Source organism: Anser anser, assembly GCF_964211835.1.
Source record: "Anser anser genome assembly, chromosome: 2".
NCBI lineage: Eukaryota > Metazoa > Chordata > Aves > Anseriformes > Anatidae > Anser > Anser anser.
The window spans coordinates 105,598,846-105,616,135 of NC_139721.1; the positions used below are offsets into that span (position 1 = coordinate 105,598,846).

Here is a 17,290-nt window from a genome sequence, read left to right on the forward strand (position 1 = left end):
CCTAGACTGCTTCCTCTGGGCTGTGTTGTGCTTCCAGGATATGTCTGGGAAGTTGAAGTCCCCCACAAGAACAAGCGCTGATGATTTCGCAACTTCTGCCAGCTGCCTGTAGAACTCCTCATCCGTCTCCTCATCCTGGTTCGGCAGTCTATAACAGACCCCCACCAGGATGCTTGCCTTATTGGCCTTCCCACTGATCCTAACCCATAGGGATCCTTGTAGGTCCCTTCCAACTCAGGATATTCTATGATTCTATGAACTTTAGGGTCATTCATCTGTCAGTACCAGCAGTGATGAATGAACCTAAAGGAGAAAATTATGACATTATCTCTATTCCTTATTTTATTAAACTTTATAATTAATGTGTGAGTGAAAAATCAAGTGACCAAGAACAAAGATGTCTGCTATGTCTTGCCTAGAAACATAACAGATTTTCTATCTGAATGAAGAGCTTATGGTCTTAACTTTAGAGGACCTCCTGTCACAATTTGTCAGGTAAGGACAGAGTATGCTGAGCACTGCACACTACAGAATTCAGTCTTACTGTTGTTTTCTCCCCTTCTATCTCATTTTGTTTGTGTGCTAACTTAAAGAGTAATGACTCAGCCATCAGTGCAGTCCTAGAAGATGAAATCACTTCTATGCTGTCCAGCCTAAGGTATTTCACTTAATGCTTGACACTGCTTAGCTCTTGAAGAGAGTGGTTATCTTTTCTTCTTCAATGTAGGGCCACCTCCTATACCACCCTGACTTTTTTTCTAAATCAGTGGAATGCTATATAGAAGACATCCTAAATCTGTCACCTCTTCTGTTAGATGAAAACTGCAGTCCATGCTTGTCTATTATTACTACTAGCAGTCATCTTTTAGCTGAAACACAATCACAAGAGAGTCCATGTGGCTGAAAGTATTACGCCTCCAGTGTAAACAAAAGATGTATCTACTTTCATTGTTTGTTCTTCAATGTGCAGGGATATATGCATGTATAGAAGGGAGAAGGAGAAGAGGAAATAATCATATACCAAAAGAAGTGAAGGGAAGATGGAAGGGAAGATGGAAGTAGTAATATTTTGGATGGATGGATGGATGGATGGATGGATGGATGGATGGATGGATAGGAAAAAAAGAGAAGGGAAAGGAAACTATTATTATATTCATACTGCATTATTTTACCTCAAACAGGAAGGTTGCTTGCATATGCTATGATAAACACTTAAAGAAATCCAGTAAGCTTGGATATACTCTGCAATATTACTAATAAAGGCAATAGCTCTAATATGAGGAAAAGAGGCAAAAACTGCTACAAAAAAAAAAAAAAAAGTTGTCAAACTTGTAAAAGAAAATTAAATTCTACAAATTTGTTTTAATGCACTTTTGTCATAGTTACCGTTCTTGTTGGGCTGCTTCATGTCTCCCTCCTGTTTTGTTGTTGTTTTGTGTACGTGTGTGTTGCACAATCAGTGAATGCCCCAAGCTTTCCAAACTACTTCTCATCTGTCACTTATCATGGTTTGACATTTTGTCCCTGCCATAAACCTCACAATTCTTCTGTTATTTTTCTTTTATTTCCTTTGTTTCCTATTCATGCTTAGAATACTGTAGTGATGAAAGTTGAATGAAAATAAAGAAGAAGCCAATTTCCAAGGAAGCAGGCAAATATAAAGATAAGACAGAATCTGCTGACAACATTAGAAAATGTGATGAAGAAAAACAAATACAAAAAAAAATAAATCTATGACCAAAAGCTTTATGCTGTCATTGGAAAAGTATAAATTTATTTGCAGTTATTGCTATGAAACAGGACAGTTAAAAATGCTGTCATGTAAACATGTAATTTCATGTCTAAGCCAGTATTTTCTGGGTATGACATAATGTGTGGTAATAACATTTAATGGTCCACAGGTTGACTGTAAAGTTAAAATATTTTGCAAGAGTATGAATTTAAGTATCTTATGTCAAATCTCAGATATTTATCCATTTTTATGAAAGAAAATGGTATCAGAAATATTAAGAGGGTTTTATAAGACCCAGAAATCAAATTGAAACTTCTGTTTGGCACAGCACACCTACAAATAATACACTTAAAACTGACAATGTCTCCTGCTGCCTTTTTATTTAATAAAATAGTCAAGAACAAGAAAATTTTAATCACTAACATTAAAAGCAAAGAAACTGTGAGATCCTTTAAGGATTGTGACAAAAATTCCAACAAAATAAATAACATCGAATGATGTAAATGCCTTGAATCAAGATAGCAGATAGATAATGACAATACATGAAGAGAAAGCTCAAAAATCTCATTTATTATCTTACTTTATTAATATAGCTTTTTTAATTGTTAGATTACCATATGTAACGATTGTGAAGCAGAACAGAACAAAAGGATAAACAATAAATATCTTCAGGTTTTGTCCTAAAAGCTGGAGAATAGCAAAAGGATCTTCAAAGTAAAGATAAATATTGGGCATAGTTAACTCAGATCATTGAGATCAGTGAGCAGATCATTGAAAAAGCTGAGCTGAGGAAAAGAAGCTTAAGTTTATTAAATGCTTTTGCTAAAGGCAGATCAATTCAGAGAGTCATTGAGAGCAGTAAGGTTTTGCACTGCGTTCATCTATGCATATGAACACTCAACAGATCACAAAGTAATTCTGTCTGGAAGCAGCCTCCAGGGGCTACCTAGTCCAACCTGCTACTCAGGGTAGATCTAATTAGACTGGGTGGCTGAGGGCTGTGTACCCCTGAGTCCTGAACACCTCCAAGAAGGTGTTCAGAATCCCTCTGGACATCCCGTGCAAGTATTTGACCACACTCATTATGATTTTTTTTCCTGATATGTAATTGGAAATTCCCATGTTCCAACTGGAGATGTTTACCTCTTTGTATGTACATGTAGATCTACAAGCAAACATATCTCATACTTCTAATGTGGGACTGATGTAAGGACAACAGGCACACTTCCAGACCAAGTCTGGAAATTTTGGTTTAAACCAGTTATTGCTGACTAAATCAGCCACTTCTAACAACATTTTGTAGAATCATTTATCTCCTATCTTGCCACCAAAGAACACTACAGTTATTGAAATGATGAAATATCCTGAAGTAGGTAAAGACATTGATAGTTACTGAACAATCCTGGCTCTCCTGTGAAGAGAATTCAAAAAGTGCACTTTTTAAATCTCCACTTTATAATGGGAAAAAAAAAAAAAAAAAGAGAGAGAGGGAGAGAGAAAAAAAAGAGAAAAATGACAATATAGTTTAACTGGGAGATAGGTGAAAAGTGAAAAAGCTGAAGAGGGAAAAACATGGGGCTTAGGAGAGAGTGGAAAAACAGGAGCAAGACACTGAGGATATGGTGTGGGAATTCAGTCACAGGGAGATCAGTTTTTGCCAAAAACTCATCATAAAATATCTTCTACCTCTAACAGTTAATTGTTATATTTGTCATTATTTGACAGTTTCTGTATGTCATTTCATCGTATCATATAGACATACCCTGAAAAAGTGGAGAATTTGAATATGATATCTTTGTGTTATTTAGAGGAGGTACTGCCTTTCCTTTTGGTCATGAAAGATCAAATATAAAAGGGCATTACTCCTTACTGGGATCTTGGGCTGCGCTGTGTTAAAAGAAAATTAATAACTGTCACTACAGGTAATGCAACTTTTTTTTTTTTTTTTTTTTTAATCAGAAAAGAAACAGTTGTATTGACAATATATCATAAAACAACTATTCATTATAAAAGCAATTTATTTCTGGTACTTTACTTTCATTAAAAGTATTGTTTCATAACAAAGTCTCAGGACTGATATATATCACTTTTTGAAGGAGTGGAGGAACAGGTCTCATCTACTATCATCTTTATTTTTGTAGAGTATAGACAATATTATACAGACCTTTGTTCTCTAATTGCAGTTTTGAATATGTGCCATTTCTGCTTATTTTCTAGCAAAGTCTATTAAAATTATTTTTAATACTCATTTTAAAGCAAATTTTTAGTGGCTATAGACGAAAAGATATCAACAGCATATTCTGGCTTTTATGAGTTTTTACAGCTAAAAACACAAAGATCACAATACTAGCACAAAATGTAGTGAAAATCAGAAGCTGGTTTTAATGAAGAGTTTACTGTCTGCATGGACGACAAAGAAACTCAAATATGTTGCAACATGATAAAAATTTTTGTTAGACACTCTGTAAAACACTGGCTAGCTGTGACCAGAAATATGTATGCAAATCACTTGCATTTGGAATTATCAAAGATAAGTCATCAGGTGTTCAATGATGAATAATGCTCCTTGTACTATTGTTTTGGGTTTTCTGTTATGGTCAATCAATACCATAGCATGAGAGTGATGCAAATGGAGAACTCAGAGTTCTTTTTTGTCTAGTTACAGTTATGAGCAGAAGTTACAGATGTGGCAGTGCCAGTTTTTCTCTATCTCTTTTCCACTTCCACAAGTTACACCTTCAGTTTTGTCACACAGTTGTATTACCAAATGGAAAGAGGTTTGTTTCACCTGGAGGAAATACAACAGTATGGAGCTTTCTGAAAACTCATACAGTAGTTCAGATATAATGTGCCTCACTAAACACTGGTCTGAAAATATTTAGATTAAAAAGTTGTATTTTGAAACTATCCCTAATAATATAAACTATATAGTTTAATTTGTAAGAAAAGCATCTTAATCCAAAGAACAGCATAGCTAAAACATTTGGAAATTGGTTTCATTTTCTATGGAACTGGATATAGAAATGCATAGTTAGCATGTAGAATGGAGAATGCATTTCCCCACAACTGGAGACTTTTTGGAGAGGCAGTTTCCAAAGCTGAAGTTTTTGAGGGAGATTGTATTAACACTGCTGCATGCTATTACCCTATTACTTGTTTTAAAAAGGGATTGCCGCTAAAACTGTGGGGGAAAAAAAAAAAAAAAAAACAAGTTCAGGATAATTTTGTGTTTCTTGTTAATATGTAAACATTAATTATTTTTCTTAACCTATGTTGTCATATAAATCTTCTCCATCAATCTGGACACTATATATCTATATATTTCTAGTTGCTATCCTTGTCAACTTTATCCATAAATATCCTCGATTTTTCTTTGCAAAAAATACCTCAAATATATAGTTTGACAGTAAGGCCTGTCCTCCTCACAAACTGCAGATTATTTTTCTGTAGGCACACAGTTAAATAAGGTATCAGCACTTATTTTATACTTACAATGTATCTGTAAGGATAGTAGAATGAATTACAGTTTGAAGCATTGTCTGCTGTCACTCCTTTCCTGGTAAACAGGATGACTTATCATATCTTAAGGGTTCTCAACTCAGAAAGAAAATTTAAATAATGTGTAATAGAACTGCCAGAATACACACTGAGTTATTTTAACTACAACTCCCAAGAAAAGACCTAATCTCAAGGAAAAGAAAGTTTAATGGGGTACTAAATCATCTAGTCTTCTACTTTGTTATAGCTTTTTCATCTTCAGTCAAGAATGAACACTAAAGAGAACATGGGGGAATGGAGGCAATTGTTACAGAATAAATTCAATGGTGAAAACTGAAGACTGCGTGTGTAAACAAAATGGGAAAGTATTTTGAAAATTCATTAAATTCATGTTTTCTTTCTTTATAGGAAACTAAACCAAAGTAAAACAAAAAAAAGAAACAAAACCTTATTTTATTGATCTGAGGAATATTTTTTGAAGACTCAATCAGTTGACCAATTGATGCTTACTCCTGTTGATGATCTATAAGTAATGTTATCCCAGAATCCAAGAAACATTAAACTGTTTTTATTACTGTTAACATGATTTTTTTACAAGTTTCTCTAATGAAGGATTAGCAAGGTAGTTATTCAGCTGTTCCAGAACTGAACAAAACAATTGAATTTTTCTACCTGCCCTTACTTAAAACTTTCTTAAGAATTTCTAGTGATGCATTTGTGATTTTTATACATCATGATTTGTACATGATTTCAGTTTCCACTTCTGATACATGAATATTTGCAAATCACTTACAGCCATGCATAAATCCTTATAATAGTTTATATTATGTTTATACAGTTGAAGAATGTGTCTGTAGACCTCCAGGTTCTATTGCATTTATTAACAGTGTGTCCTCTCTCTCTTAAAACAGATTATTATTGTTTGCAAACAATTTGTGGGATTTTTTTGTGTGTGGATTTTTTTTTTATGTTTGAAGAAAACAGTTGGAAAACAGTTAATTCATACATTTCCATTTCTGAATTCCACTTCCTTAATGATATGTAAACATAGTTTCCTCACTGAATCATTTTCTTAAGATGTTCCTTCAAACTGTGTGTTACCTTGCTCAGAAAGAACTGGGGTAGTTTCACCCAGCATTGTTATTGCATGCACATAGAGCTCTTTTGCTCTTTTTTTTTTTCCCCATTTTATAAAGAAGAAAAATAAGGGATGTTAATATACAATGGAACACTATTAGTATACCTATGCAGTGCACTGGAGCATAACACAATGACACTCAAAGCTAGATATAAACAAGTTAATTGGCATGAGAACTGTTTAAAACAGATGGGGGAAAAAAAGTACTTCTTTACACAGCTGGTTGTAAACTTCTGCAACTTGCTGCCACAGGAGGTTGTGCAAGCAGACAATGTAAGTATGTTCAGGAAAGGACAGAACAGATTCATATACAACAGGTCAATAAATGGTAAGCACTGTGCACCCTGTAACATTTTTAATATGATGATGGTAGCTGGTGGGGGAGTAGAAGGTCAGCAGATAACAAAAAGGGTCAGGCTCACACACTCATCCTTACTAGTATTTCTTATTGCCACTGTCTGCAGCAGGAGGATGAAGCAGGTGGACCATTGTTTTGATCCCACAGAACATTTCTTCTGTTCATGTATCTCAGAAGTCTTTTGGCAAGGCTTATTTGCTCAGGTGTTGTCCTTGCCAGTGTAGCCAGAATGCTTCTCAGGGCAAAACTACAATCTTTGCACAGCATTACATGCACTAGATGGGACTGGCAATAGCTTATTTGTCTCTGCATTGTGTTCCCTCTCCTATGTGCTGAAAGGTTGTGACACTATTTTCCCTAAAAATACACTGCAGTAAAACAGAACAAGGAAGAAATATTTATTGTGACATTTCCGAACACAAAAAAGGAATGTACTGTGAATCGAGTATTTGAATCTGGAAAGCAGACTTTATAGCTAGCATGAATGTTCTGGAACAGCTTTCAGATATGAGTATTGGGGTTGAGTAGCCAAATTCTTCCTAATTTGAGATGTGATCAGATTCTAAAGAAGATTGGGTAGTGTGGCTGCTTGCAATAGCAGAGAGCTGTAATCAGTGACTGCAGCCTCTACAATGTTGCTTGTGTAGCCTTTGCTTACAGTTAGAAGTGGTAGATATCTCAGTATCCCTTACATCCATGGGGCAACTTTTATCTCATAGACTTTCACTTTAAGGCAAGAAACACCTGCAGTAAGCTACATTTAAGCCATAAAGAAAGAAAAAAATATATCAACATTTTGCAAATTAACATATTTATTGCATTAAAGTGCAGCACAACATTGTCAAGGCTCTGACTGCACCAGATGCAAACACTTTGGGCCCTAAGCCTTTGCACCCAAACTATTACATTTTAATTTCTGTCTTCACCTAATGCTGATAAAATTGCTGCTGAGCCACAGCTTGGAAGATTAGAGAAGCACAGCCTGGCTGCTTCAGGGTCAGCTTCCCCACCAGGCCTACTCAGGACTGCTTGGAGTCCTGAAAAGCGCTGCTGTTATGGATAAGGAGGGAATTAGAACTTCTCAGCCACTTCATCATCAGCCTCCTTTGGCCATGACCGCGTTGTCATCGCTTCTTAGAAACTCACAGCCCAGAGCCTTTTCAATCCATGCAGTCAGGGTTGTGACAGGCCCATGCACAAATCAGACAGCATGCTATGTACTAAAAAGTCTTGGATGGGTTCATCAAGCATTGTGCTAGGAAAAGACAGTTTGAGCTCAGAATTAATTGTGTTAGGAAAGAAAGAAAGAGAACAAGAGGAAAGGAAGGAAGGAAGGAAGGAAGGAAGGAAGGAAGGAAGGAAGGAAGGAAGGAAGGGAGGGAGGGAGGGAGGGAGGGAGGGAGGGAGGGAGGGAGATCATTGCCATGATGGAAAAAAAATATTCTGCACTTCCTGTCACTAGGTGATGTCCAGATATTTCCCAATAAGCAGGGCCAGGGCCTCAGTACATGTAGCAGTTGCATGCATGGAAGATAAACACATTTGTAATAAATGAGGGGGCCTCCTCCTCCTTTTTCATAATTTTTATTGTTTAACATGATGTCATATGGTATGGAATAACCCTTTAGGTGCTTCGGGTCAGCAATCCCAGTGATGTCCCCACCAACACCTTCCTAACCCAAGCCTGCTGACCTTTGCAGCAGGTGCATTCTCAACACCATTCTAGCCACATGTGCAAAGCTCAGCAGTAAATGGGCTTCTGTGAGGACAGTTAACTCCATCCCAGCCAGACCCAGTACACTTGTATAAGTGAAGTCAACAAAATGTTAGACAAATATTTGCCACTCTGCAGTCAGTAGAACTGACAGCAAAAGTCAGATTTTTCTAAGCAAGGATGTCTGCATTTGGCCTGATATTTAGGAAAAAGTATAACGTCATTATCTTCCCTATAGCTCAAGTCCTAATTTCAGTCACTCAGTTGTCTCATAATGCTGGGAGTAAATGCAGTGCCTCCAAGATATTCACTGGCCACAGCCCTGCAGAACTCAACTGCCTCTGGAGGTGACACATTTTTACATTTTACAGAAATGCAATTTTTTAAAACTTTAGTAAATATCCTGTTTAACATTCTGACTGATGTCAACTGTTGCTGTAATACATGTGTGTGGATATACACATATGCAAACAAGAGGCAATGGTATAATAAAAATATGAAAAGGTCATAAGAAAATTAATCTATGGAAAAAATTGCATATCATTATAAAATAAGGTTATCTGTCTTTTTAGCAAGAGCACTAAAAGAAAGAGCAGTTGCAATGCAAGTAATTTTCAGATGCGTGTGTTTACAAGCAGAGGGAAAGTGACAAGTATTCATGTTTTACTTATACTTTATACCAGAGTGTTTCCGTAACAAAAAAATAAAAAAATAAAATCTGTTAATTACCTCTATACTGCACCATTGCTTTAAATGTGCTTGTATATCCTGGAGCATTCAGTTTCATATAATTATTTCTGATGACTGTGGATACATTTAAAATGCTTTGTAGATGGATATTTAATTCTTCCTCTAAAGCACTTTCATGATATTAGACACCACTTTCCTTCCCCAGTAGATGTAGAAACATTATACATCATTTTTATAACACAATTTGTAGTTAATCCTTCACTTTTGTTGTTGTTGTTGTCGTTGTTTGTTTTTGGTTTTCATTTTGTTTTGTTTTTTGGCAATGGCTGTTATAAAGTCCTTCTTCCATTTGGCTCTGGCATAGCTTAAAGTTTGAAATAGCTGTTTGTTCCTGACCTCTTTTGTAGTTACCAGATAATTTGAAGGGTTTACCTTTCATAGGTCAAACAAAACAAACAAACAAGAACAAAAGCTGATGACTGCTCTATTGAGAGAATTTGTTTGGAAACCACTTTTATTAAGAACTTCACAGTTAGAAGCAACTTTTCTATTTATTAGGTAAGAAGGAAGTAAAAAATAATATATAGGATCACTAATTCCAACTCTGGAAGGCAGTCTTAGCTAGTCTTAACCTAGAGGTCCTCATGCTAAGTGAGGAGCTACAGATGTATGCTACATAATACAGACTAGATAAAATTGTCCTGTCCTGATGGGGTAAGCGCTCCTTTGAGAGCACTCACTCTTATGGGTTTCTGTTCTTCCACACGCCCACAGAAATAAATGGGAAGCAAACTTCTGGGGCTAAGACTAGAGAAAAATGTAAACTACAATGTGATAGTTACCTCTGACTAAGAACTAAAGGGGACCCGAGGTCTACTGAGGAGAGACAATTAGTAGATCATGTGTAATACCATGAAAATACAATGTTTAAAGAATGAGAATTGATTATAGATAAAGAAAACAAGATTTGTGATTATTAGAATTAAAGCTTGAGTTCAGTTCAAACCAGAAAGAACTTACTGAAAATAACCTCAAATACCTAACTTTTCTTAAAAATCAGTCAGTACCTGGTTGGTGTCCTTACAGAAAGGAAATAAATAGCTGAATAGCAAATTCTCTTGGAGTTTTACTTGTAATAGTATATAACATTATTTCTTTCCCCATTTTTTTTTTGTCTCTTTTCTTGGCTATTTAAATAGTTTATTATTGAGAAAAAGGATGCTGATACTCTTACTTCCCACACGATGATAGCAAGTAATGTAATTTTTTTGTTTCCCAAAATGTCACCTGTGATACAAAAGTATGATATCTGTAATTTTTTACAGAAAGCAGAACCAAACACACCTGAATACCACATTTTTCATATGAGACATCTTTATGCTTACTAACAATCTTTATTTCACAGGACCTGAAAAGTAAGGGTAAAAGGGCTGGGATATCATCTATATTAAGACTAAGCAATCCCAACAATAGTTTGGAATATAAGGACAAAAGAGAGGATAAGCATGAAAAACGCTTACCAGAAGATGCAAATTTGGAAGGTAGAGCCTACCTACTTAACATATGCACGAAGATTTTATGAAGTTATCTAATAGAGCACTCTGTTCCAAGGTGTGCTTAACTTAGATTTTTCCCCAGAATATGTGTATTGTAGCTATAGAAGCAATGAAGAGTTTAACTAAATCACTGCGCTCTTATGTTCTGCATGGTAACTTTGTGTGAAGCATAGATTGGTTTAAGTGTTGTAGGAGGAATATGCGTATGTGTTGGATGAACTCTACAGGAAATGCTAGTGAAAAGGTGGGAGAAATGGTAAAGTTTATGTAACCATTTTTTTCAGAAATGTTCTAGGTGCACTAAGTCCCATTCTTCATTAAGTTTTCTGGACCAAATTCAACACTAAATTATGCACTTTAGAACCTCATTGAAGTCAACAGGCTTACATGGGCTGAAGTCAGCATTAACTATAACCATCTGTTATTTTGTCATGCCATACTCAATTATTTTTATTTAGCTTATTCAGTCATACAAAATAAAACTGTCAAAGTTGTGAAGAAGTCCAAGAAATGAAACCCCCAAGCTGCTGCTCTGAGATTTTTAACATTTTTTCCAGTACGGGTCCTTGTGCCTTACAAAATGCTGGCTGAAGCACATTTGGTCTGAGAGTTTGATTGGACATGATCCAAAGGTTTATAGACAGTTAGTAGAATAAATAAAGAATTCATCACATATCTGCATAGGTCTTACAGTAATATATTCGATAGTACAGATGTTAAAAATACATTTCATTAGATAACTGCTTTTAGCATTCATACAATAAAATGTTACAGTCCTTATTACTGAAAGTCACTTACAGTCCTTATTACTAAAAGTCACGATGTTAACTATAAAGCATTTGGATATATGAAAATGCATGCAAATGTAAAAAACAAACAAATTAACTAATAATGCTTCAGTTTAAATTAGATTTTTTTTTATTAGAAAATTAGAAAATCACGTACTTTACACATCACCTAATCACCAATAAAACATATAATCCCCAAAATAATGATTATAATAACTCAAATTAACTTGGATTTTTTAATTAAAAGGGTTGGTGTTACAGGATTATAAAATGTGAGACACGTCCAAATGGGCAAATTTATTTTCTAATACAATTTCAAAACTTTTTCAGCCAAAAGGCCAGGGGAGGGATAGATGGTCTATAAAGTGGGGAAAGAGATCTAAGTCTCAGTCCCAGGAAAAAGTGTGAATTAAACCTGCCTTTGCATAGCTAATTGGAACTGGTCAATTTGATAAAGTAAACTTTGAAGTTCTTCAAAGGAACTTAAGTGACTTGTGCTAAATGCATTTTTTTTCTTGTACAGTTAATTATCAGTGAAGATATCTTAACTTAGCTCGTCATTCTCTTGGTGTGATTTTTTTGTGAATATGAGGCATGTGTATTAAGATCATTTAACCTATTCAATCTTTTCTAATTTCTAGCAGGGATTACCTGTGTTTGCTGTACCATCAACATCATGCCTTCAGTATAATTTATCTTCAGTAATAATGTCAAAGAATGGACTTGCTTATGTAGTCTGTAATTTTTTGTAATTTGGGTGCTAGGATGAGATAGTCTTTTTTTTATATAGTTTAGATTTTCAGGAAGTGACAGCTTTCCAAAAAAAATAAATATATATAATAACCTGAACTGCTTCCCTGTTTTTCTTTTGCATTTACCACTGAAATAGCCCCTTAAAAACCCTTGTTTTGCCCATCTCTAACAGTCTGCACATAGGAGTTGCTTACACACACACACACACACCAAAAAAAAAAAAAAACCCTGTTAAAACCACCTGTTACTAAATGTTTTGTTTGGTAAATCTGACATCATCGAAACTAAGTGCATGATGCAAAAAGGTTGATGGCACTTTGCTCCTCCATTTTTTGCCTGTATGCTGGAGAATAAGCTTAATTATCTTAAGATCAGTTTTGATTGTAAGAGTTGAAGCTTCTTCTTCTGTTATTAGGAATATGAGAACAGCAAATTTCATAGGACCTCAGCCTTTCCAATGTCAGTATGAAAAAAAAAATAGAATTGAGTTATGATTCTCCATCAGTTTTTATGTTCCCATCTAGTAATGAGAAATGTTCCATAATACCCCTTGGCAGCCAAATCAGAGGTGTTATTAGCTCCAACTTAATATATAAGGGTGCCTGCAGTGACAAGACGTGGGAAAGGCACAAGGGATCTATAAGAATCCATGAGAACAGTCAATTCAAGTAAGAATAGAAGTTTTCAGCCTAGAGTATATTGTTATCACTATACAATTCGTAAATAGGGCAGAGCCCTTGGAATAGGGTGAATCTGAAAGTACAGTTCTTGTGCTGCTTAGTATGCACATAAAGCAGTTAAGTAAATTTCATCAAAACCTTTCCAAAGTTATCTAGTTCCTCTTAAATCGTAGTTTTTGTTTACCATCTTTTTAATCCTGTTAATTACAGTTTGCATATTTCCAAGTAACTCACTTCCAGTTTATTAGTGCTGCTGCCAAAATTGCATTGTTCATGAAATACTCTGTAATATTAACTTTTCTTAGCGGTTCTAGTGTAAATAAAATTATTGCTAGATATTTTTGGAAGAAAGCATTAATACTTGGCACATCTGTACCCTTTGTGATCTTTTTTTAAGAGATATTCATTTTCAGATATTTTCTGGACTAAACTGCTTAATGTCTCTCAAATATATTATGGAAATTCAGCTATTACAATATGGGTTCTTGTGAGAGGTAGACAATTATATATTTTCTAAATTTGAATACATGGGAGTTTGTGTTCTTCAAATCACTACAAATAATTAATAAATGCTTAACACAGCTGTTTCAATCCAATACGTGTTTTTTTTTTTTTTGTTTGTTTGTTTCATATTCTCAAAACAATTCAAGTTCCTCGGGTCATGTAAGCATATCTGTATAAGTAAGTCCATTCCTACCTGTAATATATTCTTTATGTTTTCTCCTGTGTAGGACTGGACTGATAATTAAGTGATGTCTAACAAAATTGGAGAAAAAATAAATAAATAAAAAATAAAACTCAGGTATCAGAAGTCTGTTTGTATAAAATCATTATATAAACAAATTAATAGCAATACAGAATTTTATCATTACTTTGAATATGTCATTTGCTGATACATGCATAATGTATTTCTTCTTTCCATACCACAGAATGCTTACAAAGAGTAAGTAGATGATCATAATCAAAACAATGATAAATCTTATACTAATATCTTCTGCTTTCATTCAAAGGCACCCTGAAGCACTTTGCAGACTGTTATATATAGGAACAAAAATTAGAAATATAAAATTACACAGAGATTTCATTGATATCTCCTGGTAATAATTACAGGATTTGATCAGATTCATTCATCTCCCATTTGGCTATTAGCAGGAATATGACACACTCTGAATTCAATCTTTATTCTCTTAAGGGGATTTTCTTTGGTGAGGAAAAACTTCAGAGTCTTTCTTCACCCTCTTAATGTGAAAAATCTTTAGATACTGGCGGAAGCATTATCACTTCTTGGAACTGAGTATTCCAGCTGTGATTATTTCTAAATATGTAGTACAAAGACGAGCATTATAACCAGTCTTCGGTTTATAACTTTTTTGACTTTGTCAGCAGTGATTAGTATGTCCAGAGGAACTACAAGTACCTTTGAAAATCATAAAAGAGCCACTTAGTTTCTCAAAGATATTTGTTTTTTTAGTGCATGGCTGGGGTGACAAAAGCTATCATTATCGGTTTTTTTGTTGTTGTTGTTGTTGTTTTTTAACAGAAAACAAACTACACAGGTTCTGTTGAAGAAAAGACAAGTAATTTTTCTCTACTCAGACTAGTACTCCCACCACTCAATAACAGTTCTTTTGCAGGGGAGAATGCCTAGAATGCCTTTCCTACAATGATGAGACAAGAAACCAATTGTCAGAAAATAGAGCTATTCCAGAAGATGGCTGTAATATTTAGCTTTATTTTCATGACAACAGTTTTAAAATGACCATATCATTAAGTGCACAAATAAAATATTAAAATGAGTAGAACATGATCAATGAAGAAGAGGGTGAAAATCATTACTACTTTTTATTTTCTTTAAAGGAGGTAAGAGTTACTGGCAATAAGAAAAGGACTGCCCTCTGACATCCTTATTTGCAGCAGAAATATTAGCTCTTTCTGTGAGAGGAGAATGAAATAAGAAGAATGCCAATACTTTTTACTACACTTTCAAGAATTCTTTGTTTTAAATAAAGCACTCTTTGAAAGAGCAGCAATCAGCAGAGAAAGCCAGTCTCAGAGGAAGATCTCACAAAATGTGAAGTGATGATATACATGTATCCTCTATTAGAAGGGAGTGGTTCCTATGGATATCTGTCTTTAACAGAGATGGAAGATTAGGACTTCATACCTGGCTTTGTTACCTCTTTTCTTTCTTATATGGAAAGTCCTTTAATCTCCTTTTTCTTATATCTCTGGTCTCCAAATTTATGATAATGAAACATCTGTAAAGCGTATTGCAACCTATAGATGAAAAGTGCAACCTAGCACAATCTGAAAAAGAAGCTGTGAGGGTTTCTCTCCATTTTCCTTCCTTTTTAGCAGTCCCCTGTAACAGCCTTGCTGACCTGTGTTCATAGCACCTGCTCTAGCTGTGTCCAAACAGAGTTAATGACCTCTGCAATATAAAGGTTCCAGGGAGAAAGGCATGTGCTCTGAAGGGGGAGAACATACAGCTAAGGAAAACAGACATGTACTGTTTGAAAAGCTCGAGTAATTAAATCTCTAATTACTCCCTCATCACAGAGAAGAGACACCACTTCCAATTAGCTGTCACTCAAAAATGTGATGATTTTTTCTTAATTCATATCTTCAAAAGGACCTAGTGAGGCTTGTGACTGGAGACTGTGCTAATGGAAAACTCTGAATGTTACCACAGATCTTGAAATCCCTGCAGTGCTTCCCAGTTATTAGCAATTTAATGAGTCAGATCATGGAGTCATCTATGTTAGAGATGAAAGACTTCCAGGTTTCTGAAATCTTTACCAGTTACCAGTTATGTTGGTACTTTACACTTCAGTATCTTTTCCAGATCCTGACTTCATCCTTCATCCTGTGCTATTGTTGGTCAAAGAAACTGAACTTTAGATCAGAAAGTTGATTACTTCAAATACTCAAGAACATGGCAAGGTACAGCTAGAAACAAAGCAGGAAAAAAAAATGAATTAATTACACTTCCTCTTACTTTCTTTTTTGTTAAAATGTATAGTGCTTTTTTTCCCTGTGTGGATACTTTTCATTTTCCATGTGTTTATGTTAAAAACAAACAAACAGACAAAAACCCAGTACTGAGAGTTGAGGTATCTAATTAAATTTGGTTTGTTTTATTTTCTATTTGGAAGAAACAGCCTTCAACATGCCAACTGTGTTCAGCTCCAGAAATGATAAAGACTAAATGTTGTATCAGTGCATAGTGATTTGAACTAGGCATGAAAAAGACATTGTGTTACCCACTGCAGTTGAGACAAGGAGTTTCTACACAACTATAAATCAAATTTTAGAGATCTTACCAAAGGAAATTGGATTTGAGGAGTAGCTGCATACTCATGGTTAGATTCACAAATTTAGATTTTGGGACTTAGTCACTTATTGTTAAAAATAACAGGACAAACATGATAAGCCTTTTCAGACAATTAGCCTTCAATATCTCTCTTTTAGATAATACTAGAACATTAAATTTGAAAGAAACACTATTTCCTTGGTATGTAGAGGTCTTATCATTAGGATAGTAACTGTCATCAGCTAGAGCAAAGACACCTGAGGAAGTCTTACTTGTGTTCCCATTCACAGCAAAGAAATCAACAGCAAACTGTTACCCACTACTATGGAGCTGGTCAGCCTGGTAAGCAGGAAGACTCAAAGAATTCCAGTTGAATCCAGGACAGGCCATGCCAAAAACTGCTCCTCTGACTGTGTACCTGCTATCCATTCATTTTCCAGTAAACAAATGCATTTATTGATATATTAGTCAAACGGATGTCACCTGGGACAAATTTTTAGAGGATAGCATTTTACTGGTGTAACTATTGCATTAGTTCATTGGCAACGTGATGAAGCAAACTACTTTTATGTATTTCACAACTGCTTTCTTATAATTCAGGAGAAAAGACACTGGGATGTTGTCATACAAAGAGCACCTACCAGTGAGTCAAGTTGTTGTTGGAGACATTGACCGGCCTGGGTCTGAAGCCAAGATATCTGTGGGTCCTGTGCGTTGTCAAGGAGATCGTAAGTTGGCTAATTTTCTTCCACTTAATCAAGGGTAGAAAAAAAAAAAAGCTAAATTTTAATTTAGTAATATTGTAGATTCCCTACGCAAATTTTGGCAAGTGGTTGTCTGGTCAGAGACCTTTTTCTATGGAAACATGATGTGTTTTGAGAATTTTTATCTATGTAATTGCATGTATAGTTATTCATCTTTGCTTTTAAAATATGGATATTTGTCTTTTTTATGGTAAATGTTGCAACTTGATTATTCAACTAAGTTTATGTAGATATAAACAGTGATATAGATTGCAAAAGAATATCTTTCAACATCTGTGCTTCTGTTGAGTGCTGTTGTCAATGCCA

General features: G+C 35.0%; 1 protein-coding gene across 21 annotated transcripts in view; it reads left to right on the plus strand.

The window, feature by feature from the left end:
* The window catches only part of CNTNAP2 (contactin associated protein 2), a 1,168,055-nt gene that overhangs the window by 969,415 nt on the left and 181,350 nt on the right, over window positions 1-17,290 (plus strand). For all 21 annotated transcript variants that reach the window (XM_083826978.1, XM_083826979.1, XM_083826989.1 and 18 more), the window contains one exon: window positions 16,821-16,948. In XM_083826978.1, coding sequence (XP_083683104.1) covers window positions 16,821-16,948 — 128 coding nt within the window. The remainder of the gene's footprint in view (window positions 1-16,820; window positions 16,949-17,290) is intronic.